This window comes from Harpia harpyja, chromosome 4, assembly GCF_026419915.1.
Source record: "Harpia harpyja isolate bHarHar1 chromosome 4, bHarHar1 primary haplotype, whole genome shotgun sequence".
NCBI lineage: Eukaryota > Metazoa > Chordata > Aves > Accipitriformes > Accipitridae > Harpia > Harpia harpyja.
In genome coordinates this window covers 75537317-75553990 of record NC_068943.1, presented here as the reverse complement: position 1 = coordinate 75553990, position 16674 = coordinate 75537317, and the positions used below count along the sequence as shown (strand labels likewise).

Genomic DNA, 16674 nt, shown 5'->3' with positions numbered 1-16674 from the left:
TCCCCAAAAGTCAACTTACTTCTTAGGAGACAAGTCAACATACTAGAGGGAAATGCTGTCTTCATTTCAAGGTACTTGCAGTTAAGATTGTCACAATAGATGAAGTTTCTAGTGCTGTCTACACAGGAAACCAGCTTCATCCAGTACTAAGCTATCAGCCAGAATACTAAACTAGAATAGCCAAGTTATGTTATATATGTTACTTTCCCACCTTGACAAGTCATATTGGTCCATGGTGTTGGGATCAGTCACAACACATTCCAGTGGCATTTCAGGACAAGCGTGTTCAGTGTACCACCTGAAGTTGTAGGTATAGTTATCTTCTATCTAAAAAACAGCAAAATAAGTCAGTGAGGCTTTCCACACAGAATACTTCATGACTCGCAGCTACTCCTTTTTATGTTAAGCTTGTTATTTCCCCTTGGTTTTGGGATATACCTTCTCAGATTGATTTGTGTAGGTCTGTTTTGTTGTAGGTCTTGTCATTTGCTGTGTCACCAAAAATACTCTTTCCAAAAATAACACAACCAGAGCAACTAGAGCAATATAACTGCTGTCTGCTATGTTACAGGACACACAGTCCTGCCACTTGTTACTTCTCAGCCAGTTTTGGCTTTTTCAGCTAGAAATACAAGATGATCAAAAGCACTAGTAATTACATGGCCCTGAGACTAGAGAAGAATGAAGTAAGAACCTGGATCCAGCTGAACAGCTTACTGTTCAGTGGTCAAGACAAGCTTTATGGCTGCAGCAAGAGGCAGATATACCAAGAGAAATAACTATTTCTCTTAGTCTGCTTTATAGATACTGGATATTTCCATCTGTCAATCTCTGCTTACACTGGCCTATCAGCAATTATTGTCAGGATTTGGGGATGGAGGTCTTTCCCTTCTTCATATAGAACTTCTTACCTGATATTCAGGCTGACCTATTCCAGCCTGATGGTCACACAGAAAAGTTATAAGGGTAGATCTCTGTGTTTTCTTCTCATCATTGTATGCTGTACCATTTTTGTAGGTCAACTGAATCAGACCATCATAATAGGAAAGTTTGGAACTGGGCAGCCCAAGACTCCAAAACTGATCCTTACTAGAAAAGAAAAAGTTGGCTTTGAGACTGAAAAGAATGCAAAATTAATTCTCTCTTGAAGAGAAGTCTTACAAGTAGTAAGCACACAGGTAAGTTTATAGAAGACACCATAATAAGACAAAAGAATTAAATAAGGCTGACTAGACATAAGTGAGCTAGATGAATAGAATTCTGCAAAAGGAGACTTAAAACATGAGCAGGTGTCCTTCTCTGAAAAGGAACAGAAGTTGTACCTTGCTTAGATATCTAGAAAACTTTAACACTCCCTTCTCTAGAAGTGTGACAGCAATATCCCGTTCCCGTACTCCAGACTAGAACTCAAACTGCAGACACCCTAATGCTAGGCTCAAACTGGTTCCATGCAAATACACACGGACAGTGAAGACCTAGCACTGCACAACAGCAAGTCTTCTCACTCAGGGAAGAAAACTGCCTTCACATGCTCCTAGCTTTGGTTTAGGAGGGTTTCTTTACTCTGACTTAACACTGGCTCTACCAGATCTAGCCTGACCATCTTCCCCTAAAGAATGTTTTTAGTGTCTGCAGTGAAGTCTCCTTGGCTGGAGAGTAACTCAGATAAAGCCAACTCAAGTACAGCCGCATGTGTTTGCAGTGTACCACATCTCTGGCAACAGGCCAACCTGGAACCTGAAGCGTACAGATACTAATCTCAGACATAGCTTGCAGAAGCTAACAGCAATGATGCTGTCAGAGCAGCAGTACACACTGGGACTGTGCCTGCGCAGCACTTTTAGTGATGGAAATACAGTGCAACACCCAAGCTCTAGGTTCCACCTCTACATAAGGCAGCCACTACTCATCCTGAGCACAGCAGTTCTTCCTTAAGCCAGCTCTTGGAATCCAGCTGACCCTGAATCGAAATTGTGGGTTGGCTTAATACAGCTGCAGCAGTTAATCTGTCCCTATGGGAAACATAAGTGGGAGCAATGGACACATTCATTCAATCTCAAAAGCCAGCTGTAAACAAGATTACAGGTGTGTGCACTTTGCTTGAAAGAGCTGGCAGCATAATTACTGCACTACCAAACAATATTTTACATGCACATCACCTCAATCTATTACAGGCAGCACAGCAATTACTTTACATGAGAATTGTTTGCTGTTACACACAGACAACACACCATGCAACAAGAGATCTTTTAATACAGACAACAGAACTAGAGTTACTCACCTTTGTGTTACTTGGCATGCTGCTGATTTCGTGTGACACAACTCATCCGGCACACTGCCACAGATGTTTATGTAAAACAAGTATTCAGTAGTATTAACTACATAGTGCCCATTTTTCTTGGCCAGAGGTGATAAATCAAAAGAGAAGCCTAATTGGGAAATAATAAACTTGATCAGTTTAATTTTTTCCTGTCACCTCTCACAGGTTTTGATTCTGCCAGTCACACAGCTAGTTCACCTCCCCCCAAATAAGTCTCCTTCCACATAATTATTGTTCAGAAGCAATATGGATATACTAAAAGCATGTTTTCTTATACAGAGATATTTACTACAGTAAAATACACATTACATCTATTTTCCTCCACACACACTAGGGGAATATTAAGCTCGTGCTGTTCTGATCTTCCATACGCATGTGCTTAAAACTACTGTGCTCTAATGTTGTGTGTGCTTAGACTTAGGCTAAACTCGCTTTGTTCTTGTGCATCAAAAGGACTCAGTGTTGTGACACAAGTTCTACCCCTCACAACCTTTCAATTTGCTGAGCATAAATACATACCTGCCTGAGGATCAGAGACTTGACAGTTATCTCCTTCAGTTTTAGACAGGACACACGCAGCAGCAGTATACCAATCAAATGCATATGAACATACACCCTCAGACATCAAGATCGGAGCACTTTCTAGATCACCTGGTATCACAAGAGCAATGTGTTACACATACAGTCAGGCTGCCAAAAGAACTAGGCATTTAAGCCTAGGAACACTAACTCCTCTCCAACAGCAGACCAAGATTAACTGTTGAAGTACCTCTCCTCTGAAAGTGAGGACTAAATAGAACCAAAAATTCCTTGCACAAATTCTTTGCATCTTCTTCCCCAGAATTAAAGTTTAGCCCAGAAGTAAAGATGCACTGCTCGGTCTGTTCCTCAGTACTATCGCACTCTTTGGGGAAAAACAAAAAGTTTGCTTTGATACAAAAACCTGGTGTTTTGCTACAACAGCTTTATTAGGAAGGAGTGCATAACCTGATCCTAACGGCCAGCACACTTGGAGGATTCAGCTTCCTCAGGCTGAGGTAGAGGAATACAGGTTTTCTATTACTCTGGGAGATGGTTAAACTAGTGGGCTATTATATGGAGATGAACAACATTAACAACTTCTGCAAATGCTTCTGCTTTTTGTAAATTGCAAGCAGTTAACACAAAACACTTATTGGAAGAGAAGGTTAAAGTATCTGATCTCAGTCCAGAACCAGTCTTTCCCATCAAGACAATCTAGGGAAATAAAGTACTTTGTATAGCTTCCAGGTATTTGTGGAGCTTTAAACACTTAAACATACTTTCATCATGTTTAAGAGAGTCTTAGTTTAAGAGACTTACTCAAGGGTCTTTAAAGAGTACTTGTATGAAAGGTGAAGACAGCTAAATACCTGCAATTACATTGTTATCATCCTAGTAAACAAACCGCAATGCTTCAGCTTGTGCATAGAAGGAAATAAAAGACAAAGGCACATGCTAATATTTAGCACTCATGCCTGGGCACATTAAATGACCTCCAGTTTTTAACTGGATCAGAGAACAGGGTGTGGATATTCTCACCTGGTCTGCACACTAGAGTGATGACAGTTTTGATTTTTTTGTTAACACCACAGCTGTCTCCATTTGAATAAGTAAGTTGAATATTTTCTCCAACCCTTTTAGGAGAAGATACAAATGTTCCAAGATTCTTACTCCTGTTTTGCTTATCTGTAAAGATAATCACATCACTTTTGTTTCTCCGGAAAGAAATGAATTTTACACTATTAAGATAATATTAACTAGCCAAATGGAAAGTCTTAAGAAAGCAGATCATTAGGAGTTTGTTTTTACCTCACCAAAACCATGCTACAAAGCCTGAAGTTCTTTAGTTAGAAAAGGCTACTTGCATCATTTCTCCTAGGGTCTTTGGGAGCACAAGAGAAACGTGCTCCTAACTTCAAATAACTGAAGGCACTCAGGGCAGCCAACTCCATTTGCAGAGGAAGTGCCAAGCCTTCAGAGCCTTAAAAAAAAAAAAACCAAAAAAAAAAAACCCAAACACCACACACACAAAAAACAACCATCAAAAAACCCCAAAACACTCACCTACAGAGCAAACAGCAGCATCATCTGGGCAGCTGGAAGCTCCTCCTCTCTTCCACACTTTATGGCAGACATTGATATAATAATGCTTCCTCCCTACCTCTGAAAAGCTACTGTCCACAGCTTCCCAGTTCTGGGCTAACTCTGAAATACAGGGGATTGTTAAGAACAAGTCATCCGGCTTAATTGTTCTAGCCTGTCCATGCCAAAATGCCTTTTATCACAAAAAAGGATCCACGTTTATAACCACTTAAGTTGACAGCAACCATGGCAGTCATAGATACAGCTACTTTCATAAGGCACTCACTCCTTTTGGGACAAGGGAAGTGAACGCCAGTACCCCAGAAGATCACTAAAAAAAGCAAAAGCTGATTGATATTCAGCTAAAGAACTGCACTAGAGATGGCAGGTAAACTCGGGGAAAAAAGTAACTGAAAGCTAGTTTTCATTGCCATACCTGAACTGCGGATCAGAGGTGACAAGTCATAGTGTTTTCTCTTATCAGCAACTCTGCAAAGGAGATCTTCTTTCTCTTTAACACATGCATATTTTGTATCCCAAGTAAAAAAATAAGTGCAGTCCACTTCACCAGTAAATACTGGAGTTCCTCTACCATCGTTACCTTAACATTGCAGATGGATAAACAGACATTAGGTTTCCACTAGGGGAAGGGAAGAAAAGCAAGGAGACTTGAGGACTAGCAATGAGCAAGGGAGATAAAAATCCTTTTGCTGCACAGGACTTGCATTTGTGGTTTGATGGGGTTTTGGGGGGTTTGTTGGGTTTTTTTTACTGTTGGCTAAGAAATGAGGCTCTTTTATACCTCAATATTCTTAACCATCAGTGTAAATTCGGAATAGCAGTGCTACTACACAGCACAAAACAATCCTGCCAGCCATAGAAATTAGTGCTTACTTTAACAATATTTATTCCTTGTGTTAGCTGTGGCTCAAAGCATGCATTCCTTTGAACATAAGGTCTACTAGCAAGCACAGAAGTCAAATCCTGAGCAGAGTCATCACAGCTTGTTAAACTCACCTGCTGTTTCATTGCACTCAAAGTTTATGACAGTCATTCTCTGAAAGCCGGAACTACATGCATCCCCATTTGGATAAATTAAAGTGAGATCCCCATCAGAGTATCTGAGTAAAAAGTCAGTTTTAGATAGAAACATGGGATCAGACACAATCACGCAGTGTTCTTCACATAACAGAAGCCACACTCTTGTTTCTTTATTAATTGTCTCACTCAAAGGGAAAACAAATGCTTGTTCAACATTATACTGTCATTTCTACTGCAACAAAGGCTTGCATCCACTGATTTTTCTGGTTACTTTTCATGAATTTGTACAGAGTTTAAAGAATGCTCTAAAGCTATTCCAGCTGTGGTGGAATATCTGTTCCCATTAGTTTATTGCATGGCTATTTTTGCAGGTGGAAGAAGTCATACTTCCTGGAAGATCACTCTGACAAGTCTGCCACATGCTTACAGACAGAATGGAAGATCATATCTAGGTGAATAATCTCTGCTTTGCAGTCTCATGCAAACTATTGTCCCCCGTATGCCACTTGGGAATCCTGAAGTTCTTAAAAAAAAAAAATTTTAAAAAAAAATCACAAAATCCTGTACATCAGTAGTCTTGGATATGATTAATGCATGTTCTTGCAAAGGAAGCAGAGATGCCCTCTGGTTGAGGACAGCTTCTAAAACATCTGATCCTGATGCCACTTTACATGCAAAATTCAAGGAGGGCAAGAGGCAGCACAGCACAATTTGCAATTCTGACACCAAAGTCAGTGAAAGTTTCTTCCCTGTCTAGGCAATGGCCTCTACCAACCTCATCTGCTCCTTTGTTTGCTAACGTTATCCTGGTATACTGTTAAAGTTTTTCTATAAAAAACTGAGCAAAAATACTTGGATTTTGTATCAAATATTGCTTACATGACAAATAAGGGCAAAGAAAGAAACAAGAATCAATCAATCAGACCAGTTAGCAGGGCTAAAGAGCCTTTTACACACCTCAGGGTTTGATTCTCAAATCTTCCTGCCACTTTTTGCTGGTTATTCGAAGATTTTACTTGGCAAGATGAAGTGTATACCGTGCTGTCCTTGCAGTTACCTGCAGTGGTTTTCCCACATACATTCAAGTAATAGTAATACTCCTCTTTGTCATCTTTGGCTAAATATGGCGTGACATAATCTGAATGAATAACAAAAGGAAAAGTGTTTTAACACACAGCAGAACAGACGTAAAAACCCAAATATCTACAGAGAATATTTTTCCTGTCTCCAAACACGGAATTGGAAAACTGGCTAGTAACACCACAAACACAAAAGAAAAATAGTGAGCTTACCTGGAAGTTGAGTAAGTGGTCTTAAATCAATGGAGATATCATGTTGCTCATTAGTCAGAAGACAGGTCTTGCTTTCCAGGTAATCCCGGTGACAGGCATACTCAGTAACCCACTCAATTTCATACCGGCAATTTGTTTTTGCTGTGAGTTTGGGACCTGCACTCTGATACATAAGTAAGAAGAATTTGAATTACAAGTAGAGACTTACTTGAAATGCAATCTTTAAAGCAACAGTATCACATTCCTTTAGGGTCAGTAATGACTAACTTCACCTGTAAATTGCTTAAGAGGTGCAAACATTGTCTCTGGCCTCTCAGAAACAGGTGTTGAGAAGAAATAAAACAGCTCTTATTGAGTGGCAAACTATTAGAAGCCTAAACAGAGGTAATCTGCATTAGCAGAAGGACAACAGAAGGAACAGTACTTTAAAAAGCACTTATCCTTAAGATGTTGGCAAAAGCAGAGATATGTGAGCCCAAGTTGCTAAGCACAGCTTGGATTGTGTTTGCCTCAGAGGAGTCCTCAAAGAGGGGATGTAGTGGGTTGACCCTGGCTGGATGCCAGGTGCCCACCAAAGCCGCTCTATCACTCCCCCTTCTTAACTGGACAGGGGGAAGAAAATATAACCAAAGGCTCGTGGGTCAAGATAAGGACAGTTTAATAAACTGAAAGCCAAGGTCGCGCGCGAAAGCAAAGAAAAACAAATGATATTATTCTCTACTTCCCATCAGCAGGCGATGTCTAGCCACTTCCTGGGAAGCAGGGCTTCAGTATGCGTAGTGGTTGCTCCTGAAGACAAAAAATGCCCCCCTTCCGTCTCCCTTTACTTAGCTTTTATATCTGAGCTGACGTCATATGGTATGGAATATCTGTTTGGTTAGTTTAGGTCAGCTGTCCTGGTTATGTCCCCTCCCGAGTTCTCGCCCTGCCCCAGCCTGCCGTTGAGGGGGGGGGGCAAAAATGTTGGAGACAGCCTTGATGCTGTGCCAGCACTGCTCAGCAGTAGCCAAAACACTGGTGTGTTATCAACACCTTTCTAGCTACTGATGCAGAGCACAGTGCTATGAGGGCTGCTATGGGGAGTATTAACTCCATCTCAGCCAGACCCAATACAGGGGAGCAGAGATCAAGTGTTCTCTGAAGGCAAAGCAGCCTCTTAGACACAGGCGTTTTAGCAACTTTGATTCCCTCAGTCCAAACCAAGACTGAAAGATGTTTGAGAATTCTTTAGGCAACACTTCCGTCAGATGTGTTTTCTGTAGTGAAATATTTTGGCACCTCTGGGAGAAGGGGTAGTCCTGGTTTTCCTCACTTTAAAGTGAAACATTTAGAAATTCACTTTGTTTCATAAATCTGTATTTCTGCCATCCACTAAAACAACAGGCAGATACCAAGGTAAGTATCAGATAAGTTACAGGCACAAGGATCATTAGTAATACCACAAGCGTGCATAGCTGCAGTGAGGTATTACAAAGTGACAGCAGACAAAGGCCTATGGTTTGTTTCCGCAGCAATGAGGGTGAAGTACAGTACCTATCTAGGTCAGACGAAGGACAAAACATTAAACCAAAAATTAGCCAGACAAGAGTTTCTCCTTCACTAACCTGCAACCAAAAGCACCACAATATGAAATGGCAGAGCATTAGCAATAGCCAGTCTGGCCCAATTCAAGGAGCGTGGGTTGCTGACATTAGCCAGCATCACATCAAAACAATCACCATATTGCATTGAAGCGAGGCTAAAACAGTGTCCTGCAAAAACCGAGCTGCTGCTTAACACTAAAGATTTTATTTTAAGTTACAAGGAGTTCAAGAGCCTGCTTAGTAAGTAACAGACGTTTGCCATGCAATGACACTTGCTAGCTTTTTTTTTTTTCCTCCAAGGAAGGCCAGATTAATAAAGAAACAAGTTACAGACAACAGCTATAAGCATGCCCAGCCCAACTGATGATGGAAGAGTGCTCATTAGCAAGCAAAGCTCTGTGCCAAGGATTAACACTATACTAACACCATCCTATTTTCAGAGGAAAGCTTTGAACCCAGAAAAGGATGACCAAATTCACCAAGACAAGAAAGAACAAATACTTAGGATCTCGCACTCTTCACAAGCTGCAAACCAGGAAAATTTCTGTTCTTTTCAGCCCTGAATAAAAATGAAAGATAACGCACACAGAAGTTAAGAAAAACCATTTAACACAAACTAAAACAGCAAAGTTACCTCTTCTCCCCTCTTTGATGGGCAAACAAAAGTGATCGTCACTGCTGGGTTATGGCCTAGGCAGAAGTCTGGCTTTTCTTCATCACTATATATTCTCTCATAACTCAATACCAGCCTAGAAACAGGAAATGGCAAACCAAAAATACAATTAAGACACTGTGCACTGTAAAGAGGAAGGATATTCTTGAAAGAACATCCACTTTTTGCTAGATACCCAGGCAGAATATACCAAAGTAGCCCTGCTCCTGAAAGTGACTTTTACGGAGGTCTTTATTCCTTTAATCTTACAGTTAACCAAAATAAAGATTAAAACAGTCCCAGCAAAATTACTTAATACAGCATCCTCTTGCACCCCAGTTAAGACTATGCTGAATGCCTTGTAACCCATATTGTAGCAAGAACTTGGCTGATAGTCACAAGAACACTCTCAGCTTTGCTCTCAAACTGCTGGAGAGAAGACGTGATAAACACTCTCACAACTTTTGGCAGTAATAAGGACTCATGTTTTACCACATTCCTGTATTTTACCACCTCTGTATGTATAATCTCTTTCCATTCTGCCCGCAGAATTAAGTGCAAGATGAACTCATTAGCAAATTGACAGGAGCAAGGCAACTGGGACAGATCAGATGAGGCAGGAGTAGGAGAATGAAACATGGTAACTCTCTGACAGGGAGAGACAAATGGCAAGATGACTTGGATGAGAGAACAAGGAAATCAACACAACTTCCCAACTAAGCATTACTGTTCTATGCAGTCTAAGAGGCAGAAGACAACAGCTCACAGAGGGGTGACAGCCTGGCTTCAGGTTAGCCACCCATCTAACTGCCCTCTCTACATCTTAGGGCACAGGTATACAATCATCTTACTCCCTGCTCAGGCCACCCAAGTCTGACTGAGCACATACAATGAATTTTCCTCAAGCAATGAGAAGCTCTTCAGTCCTAGCAGGGATCAGATAAAGCTTTCTTGCCAAGCACTTCTGTAGACTACTAGTTGCACTTCAATATGAGAACAAGCTTGTGCTTCCTCAGATGTAAGGTTCTGCCTTGGTACAGAACATCTCAGCCACTTGCTTCATCCTGGGGGAAAAGCCCTGCAACAAAGGACTAACAACTTCATTTGTAAACTAAAAGAAAACCCTCAACCTTATCACTGACAGGCCAGAACCTTTGGCATCTCTGTTATTAACCTGGTTTATTCTGCTCATTTTCTTCAGCTTGCATCGGAGATAAAAAGAGCACTGCAGAAGTCAACAGGGCAACTATTGACCCCGCAGACAAGGTAAGCAGGCTCAGATAACCTGAAGCTCAGAAAGATCAGCAAGTCCCCTAAGCCACATTGGATTGTTTGGGTGTTTTTTTGGTGGGTTGGCTCATTTGTTTGGCTTAGTTTTTTGGTTGGGGTTTGGTTTTTTGTTTTTTTTTTTCTTTCAAGCTACACTTCCAGCACAAAAGGCAGCAAACAAAACAGAGGCAGCACCAAGGAAACAGTTTCTCCTAGTCCCAGTTCTGCCACCACCAGGAACAAGAAGCCTTGCATTGCTTAGCTATTTCTTCTATCAATAACTCATTAACACAAAAAATACAGAAGGGCAACATCTGGCCCTATTCTCAACTTGTACTCCTGGGCAGTAGTGAGCCAAATACAGTGCGTAAACCCACAGAGAGCCAAGTGCATTTACCCTGTGGGCCCTCAGGCAGTGGGCAGATGGGGTCAAATCTCACTCTTCTGCTTGTGGGCAGAGAGCACCAATCATCCCTCGCTTCTGAGAGTTCTGCAATTCTGTAAAAAGGAGTGTCTCACAATGAAGAAGAAAATTTGATCTGCTACGGCAGGATGCCTGAAAACAACTCTGCCCTGCCAGTATTTGAAGAAAATTTTTCTGCCAATGCTTCAAAATTGAAGTGTTATTGATGTTAAGTTCTGGAAGGCTCATCCATTACCAAGACTGCTTTTTCCAGCCCAGATGACTGAGAAGTGTTCATAGAAGCATCACCACAAAAATCACATACCTGTCTTTGTCATGAAGTTTCAGCTGTTCCTGTGGATGGCCGACATCATACGCCTGACCTTCGTGTAACAAGCAAGCAGCACTGCCAGCAGGGCAGTTTCTGGTTTCTCCTCTTGAACTTCCTGTTATAGAATACAGAAAACAGAATATAGGACTCAGTTTCTAAGCCCTGCTCTACCTGAAGTATCTTGCCATTTTATCTGTGGGCTCACTTACTATTGATTGCTTTCACCTTTACTAAAAATAATGTAACCTCTTTTAAAGGTGAAGTGGGGATCTGACAAGACAAAACCCAAAGTACTTGTGATAGTTCATGCTGCCCTGGTTTTGAACAGCAAATTAATCCTTCCTGCCAAAGTAACTGCAGCTAGTTACCAGTTGCTAGTACAGCTGCTGGATGTGTAGGGCTTTGAGAACTTCTAGAACTGTGCCAAGTATTTTTATTTTTTTTTCCGCAACACCAAAATGATACCAAGTAGTGGGTAACCCCTCCTCACAGGGAAGGTTTTTTTCCCCTCCATTGTTTCTTATAAACCATCTTATTCAAAGCTGTCAATAAAAAGTTTCAGACTAGTGGGATTTTTAAAAGAACAGACCTCCCACTAAAACTAGAAGCATTAAACCCTTAACAGGGGCACACAATACATATTTAACTGCAGAGTAAAAAATTACAGTGGGAGTATACAGCTAAACCAGCCTTTCAGCAAGTTTCAAATGAGTGATTTTGCTGGTTTAATTCCTTACACATATAGCTCCCAACTGACATGAAAGTGCTAGCGATGCACCATTACTTACCCAAGCACCTAAACACTATTTCAGATGCATTTCAGGACATTCACTTGGAACTAAGCAACAGCCTGAACTGGAGCCCAAAGTAATAAATTTAGAGCTATGAAGTGCTATGAACCATCTTGGTCCTATTTGGCAGCAAACAGAAGCAGCTACAAGACAAGCTGAGCTTTTCCATTCAGTCCAGTTTAAGTCAACTTTTCTAACAGTACTTGCCCATCCAGAAGAGGCGTATCTCTGAACAGCTCAATAGTTGGAGAGTAAGACTTGGCTTCACAGAAAGCAGCCTTCAGATAATCAAAAGTAGCTTAAAACAATAGTGCAAGTCCTAAAATACTGATCTTTGATCATAGGACAACCTCAACTGAGGCACTGGAAAAGAACCACACTACTAGAAATTTATACACTGACAGGTGACATAAGCAAGCGTTCACACCTAAGTCCCTGCAGATGTTTATGAACAAGGAATCATCATCAGAATCATCCACCAGATAGTGTCCTGAAACTTGGATGAGAGGATTCAAGTCATGTTTCTTCAAATCTTCATCAAACACATAGCAAGGGACCTAGAACAACAAAAAATTACACACAATCAATGCTACACAAGTAGGGAGAAGTTATGAACAGGCATATATAAAGCCAAGTTAACATGTGGAAAAGGTTTTTACTGCTTGAAGCTCAAACACTTAAAGCTAGATACGCTGACTAAAATGAGGCATCCAAAGTTACTGTTCTGCTCTAGCTTTTCGAAGAGTTTTACTATAAACAACCATTCAGATCACAAAAAAAGTTGAAGAGTTATTTAAAATTCTCAGCTCCACCAACTTCCAACAGATGCTTTATATGCCTATGAAAAAGTTAGGTTTATAGAGGTTGCTAAGATTCATTTGGGGTGGGGGCAAGTGGTTAGAGTAAAACTGCCAGATGTGTGAAGAGTAGCTTCTGCATGGACAGTACATAGATTACCTCTTTCACAGGTTTAAACAAGTCTTTCTTGCAAGCCACAAAGGTCCTCCATTCAAAATAGTGCACACACTCTGTTGCTGTTACAAACTCAGGGGTACCCTATTTAAAGGAAAAAAAAATAATTCTTTGAAAAACAGACTTCAGTTTTATTTTACATGTGCAGACAGCAAGAAGTTCATTCAAGAGATTAAGAAAAACAGAATACAGCATGTCACAGAACAAGGGCATACAATTTCTTAATATAGCACATGTTAACAGCAAGTTTGTTATTTAACAGCTTTGTTGGTAAACTCAGGAAGATGCAGGGTGCCAAATCCTTCCCAGTCTGCGTATATACCAATTCTTAAATTAACATGTGCCAGTCCTAATATGCAGTAATCATACTGTAACTTTTAGAAACGCTCACTATGCCAATGGATATTGGCACAAACACCAGTCACATCTAGTTACTAGAAAGGAAAACACCAATACAAATGTATATAAATAGGTGAACAGCAAGGCAAAGCATGGTTTACCAGTTCCCTGTCTTTTATCCTACAACAAGACTGATTAGCAATCTCTTCTGCTACACAGAAAGAACACCTCTGATCTCAGCTACTTATTTTTATAGGCTCACATTATACACATTTGTATCTATTTCAAGATGGGGGTTCTACTACAGTTCAGGGCTGGATGTTCAACTGAATGTCTCTAGAGACAGACAACAATCAGATTTTTCCATTCTCCCTCCATTACCTCAGCTAGAAGCACTTCAGCATATTTAAACTGATTCCCCTCCCCCATTTAACCCTGCCATAAAAAAAAGTGTTGGGAACAAGTTGTTCCAGACGCTATTACAAAATCCTTTTACTAGGTCACATGAAGAATAGGTGGTAGAACTACACTAACTAGAAGAAGTTTGAAGATCATTATGATCTGGTGTTACAGCTGGAGTTGAGCAACAATTTTTAATTTAAAGAGTCATCTGCTGAAACAGAACAGGAAGCATTTAAATCTCTGCTGCACTGGCACTTTGTTTGAATGGACTAGATTTCCAAGAGGGAGCGTGCAACAGCATCATCAGTGCCAACAGTGGCACTGATAAGTACTTACATATTTGTGTATCAGAGAAACTGATCACAGTCTGTACAAAAGAGCAAGCTGTGGTATCAGTTAAGCATGTGGAAGGTGTAACTCCTAAAGCACCTGGAAGTGAACTGCAGACACACACGCCCCTAGGAACTTTTGGGGGATCTCCGGTCACACTTTGAGCAGATTCTCATGAACAACTACCCCTCCGGAAACCCAGCTGGATGTGTAAGCACTGTTAGTTCAGTGATGTGCAGACAAAACCCAATGCTTACTGTTGTCAGCTATGCTGACCCATAACAGAGGTCAGTCATTTTGCTTCAATGCTGTTCTATTAAACAGCCATCCTAGGTCCACAGCTTGGGCACAGCCAACATTTAAACAACAGCTCTCGTTATTACAGCACCCTGTACACTGTTGACTCATTCCTCTTTATTACGCTATTAAAATACTACAGTGCAATCCCTGTAAAAACACTGAAGACCCAGAAGAGCCCACGATCAGAGCTAAGCTGCAGATCTGCAATTATTTTCTACTGGGAACTGAATTTTGAAAGCCACAGTAGATCATGACCCTACTAAAACATAACTGGGTCTTCCTTAAGCTATGAAGTTTGGTAATTAGTACACGAGTACAGTAAGTCTCCTTAAAAAGCAAGTTAGAAGTACATGCCATTGCCATTGAAGATAAGAACACGCGATTTAGACTTACCAGTGTTTTCCCACACAGGAAGTTAATGTTGCTTTGAATTTGGTGTTGACTGCCTTGCTGCAAGCAGTTACGTGTAGTGTTGAGTTCCAGAAGAGTTTTAGAAACTTTTTGCAAGCCTAAGTCACCTAGGGTTTTTAAAAAAAAAAAAAAGGGGGGGGGGGGTTATCATAACACAGCACCTTCACAGAAGCTCAACAAACAAGCTCTAATTTCAAACACTGAGTGGCACACGACACATCAGTCCACTTGAAGACAGTCTTTGAACAGAGTACCACTGAAGACCTTCCTAATGGTTCTTGCGATTTGGAAGACTAGATCCAAGTTAAGATAGTGTTTGACATCTCTAATCACACTTCCACTTTCTCAAAGGTTTTTAGCAAACACTGAATCTTAGGAAGCCCAACAGCAGGTGCCACTACAAACTAGTCACAGCTTTAGGAACAAGGGCTAAAGGACTCCATCAGAAAACTGTTACCAACTAGTTTCAAGTACCACAATTCATTCCTTCCTCCCACCAGCTTCTATTTATCAGTTTCTCAGCCATTATGCCATTCTACAAATAGCGTCAGCACAATACAAGAGAGTCTCTATCATAGAATCATAGAATAGTTTGGGTTGGAAGGGACCTTCAAAGCTCATCTAGTCCAACCCCCCTGCAATGAGCAGGGACACCTTCCACTAGATCAGATTGCTCAGAGCCCCGTCCAACCTGGCCCTGAATGTTTCCAGGGATGGGGCATTCACAGCCTCTCTAGGCAACCTTGCCAGTGCCTCGCCACCCTCATCATAAAAAATTTCTTCCTTACATCTAGTCTAAATCTACCCTCATTTAGTTTAAAACCATTACCCCTTGTCCTATCGCAACAGGCCCTGCTAGAAAGTTTGTCCCCATCTTTCTTATAAGCCCCCTTTAAGTACTGGAAGGCTGCAATAAGGTATCCCCAGAGCCTTCTCTTCTCTGGGCTGAAAAACCGCAACTCTCTCAGCCTGTCCTCATAGGAGAGGTGTTCCATCCCTCTGATCATCTTTGTGGCCATCCTCTGGACCCATTCCCAACAGGTCCATGTCCGTCTTACATTGGGGGGCCCCAGAGCTGGACGCAGTACTGCAGGTGGGGTCTCACGAGAGTGGAGTAGAGGGGGAGAATCACCTCCCTCGACCTGCTGGTCACTCTTCTTTTGATGCAGCCCAGATATGGTTGGCCTTCTGGGCTGCGAGCACACACATTGCCAGCTCTACTTAATCTTAGGTCTACTTAATGAAGAACTCACTGGTGCCTGGGCACAGCCACTCCACTGGTGCTGCCTGCAGACAAACCCAGTACAGATCCACTGCCTCAGCGCACGTCCCCCTGCATCTCCCATCCCCTGTAGCACAGCTCATGTGCTGCATGAAAGCTGGGGTCAGCGCTGCATCACTGTGCATCCCTCTCCTCCCCAGCACCTGAGACAAACGGGAAAGGGGGAGCACGTTTCAAGTCATGATGAGCACCAGCTCAAGCCACTGAAATGTTCCTGCTCAAACCTATTTTGGTTAGCGTTAAACACCAAGCCCTTTTAGATCCAGCATGCTAAGTCCAGCCTGTCCATTTTTGATAGGTAGGTTTTCTTTCTGCAAAGAGTTGGGGTTGAACTCTAGAGAATGCTATAAAATGCGAGTATTGATCAGCTTCCCCCTTTCCACTTTTGTTGATGTCTACACTAGGGAGAAAGCAAGTCAAACCTGTAATCACTGCAGATAGCAACTTTGCACCTAGGCCAAATGTTGTTTCATCTTAAAAACACACTTGCTGTAACTTTGCCCTGCCTGTTATCTCCTCACTTAAGGCAAGCAAAACTACACTACACCCAAGTAATACAGTCTTTAGAGCAAAAGGAGCAGAAGTAAGCAAACTGGGGATGAAGAAGGTACAAGAACCTCAAAAATATACTGTTGAAATGCGGCAGAGAGAAAGCAACTATAGCCACCAAACTTGCAGGTAAAGCTGAAATGGTGGCAATCAGAATGGAAACTTGATGCTAATGCACACAGCATCCCCTCAGTAGCTCAGGGCTCTTCTATTCATCCTGCATATGCTCACACTAACTGTGTTACAGGAAGGTACATTAAGATGCTCATACCTAAGCAGCCATTCACAGCATCCTCTGTATAAC

At 41.5% G+C, this 16674-nt stretch overlaps 1 protein-coding gene across 3 annotated transcripts in view; it reads right to left on the bottom strand.

Annotated features, from left to right (window-relative positions):
• IGF2R (insulin like growth factor 2 receptor) overlaps positions 1-16674 on the bottom strand; it is a 62087-nt gene that overhangs the window by 33332 nt on the left and 12081 nt on the right. For all 3 annotated transcript variants that reach the window (XM_052784839.1, XM_052784837.1, XM_052784838.1), the window contains exons 3-17: positions 14522-14646; positions 12743-12841; positions 12213-12342; positions 10989-11109; positions 8974-9088; positions 6757-6919; positions 6422-6602; positions 5441-5544; positions 4860-5024; positions 4406-4546; positions 3881-4027; positions 2840-2971; positions 2282-2429; positions 912-1089; positions 212-327 (exon numbers count right to left, since the gene is read on the bottom strand). In XM_052784839.1, coding sequence (XP_052640799.1) covers positions 212-327; positions 912-1089; positions 2282-2429; positions 2840-2971; positions 3881-4027; positions 4406-4546; positions 4860-5024; positions 5441-5544; positions 6422-6602; positions 6757-6919; positions 8974-9088; positions 10989-11109; positions 12213-12342; positions 12743-12841; positions 14522-14646 — 2065 coding nt within the window. The remainder of the gene's footprint in view (positions 1-211; positions 328-911; positions 1090-2281; positions 2430-2839; positions 2972-3880; positions 4028-4405; positions 4547-4859; positions 5025-5440; positions 5545-6421; positions 6603-6756; positions 6920-8973; positions 9089-10988; positions 11110-12212; positions 12343-12742; positions 12842-14521; positions 14647-16674) is intronic.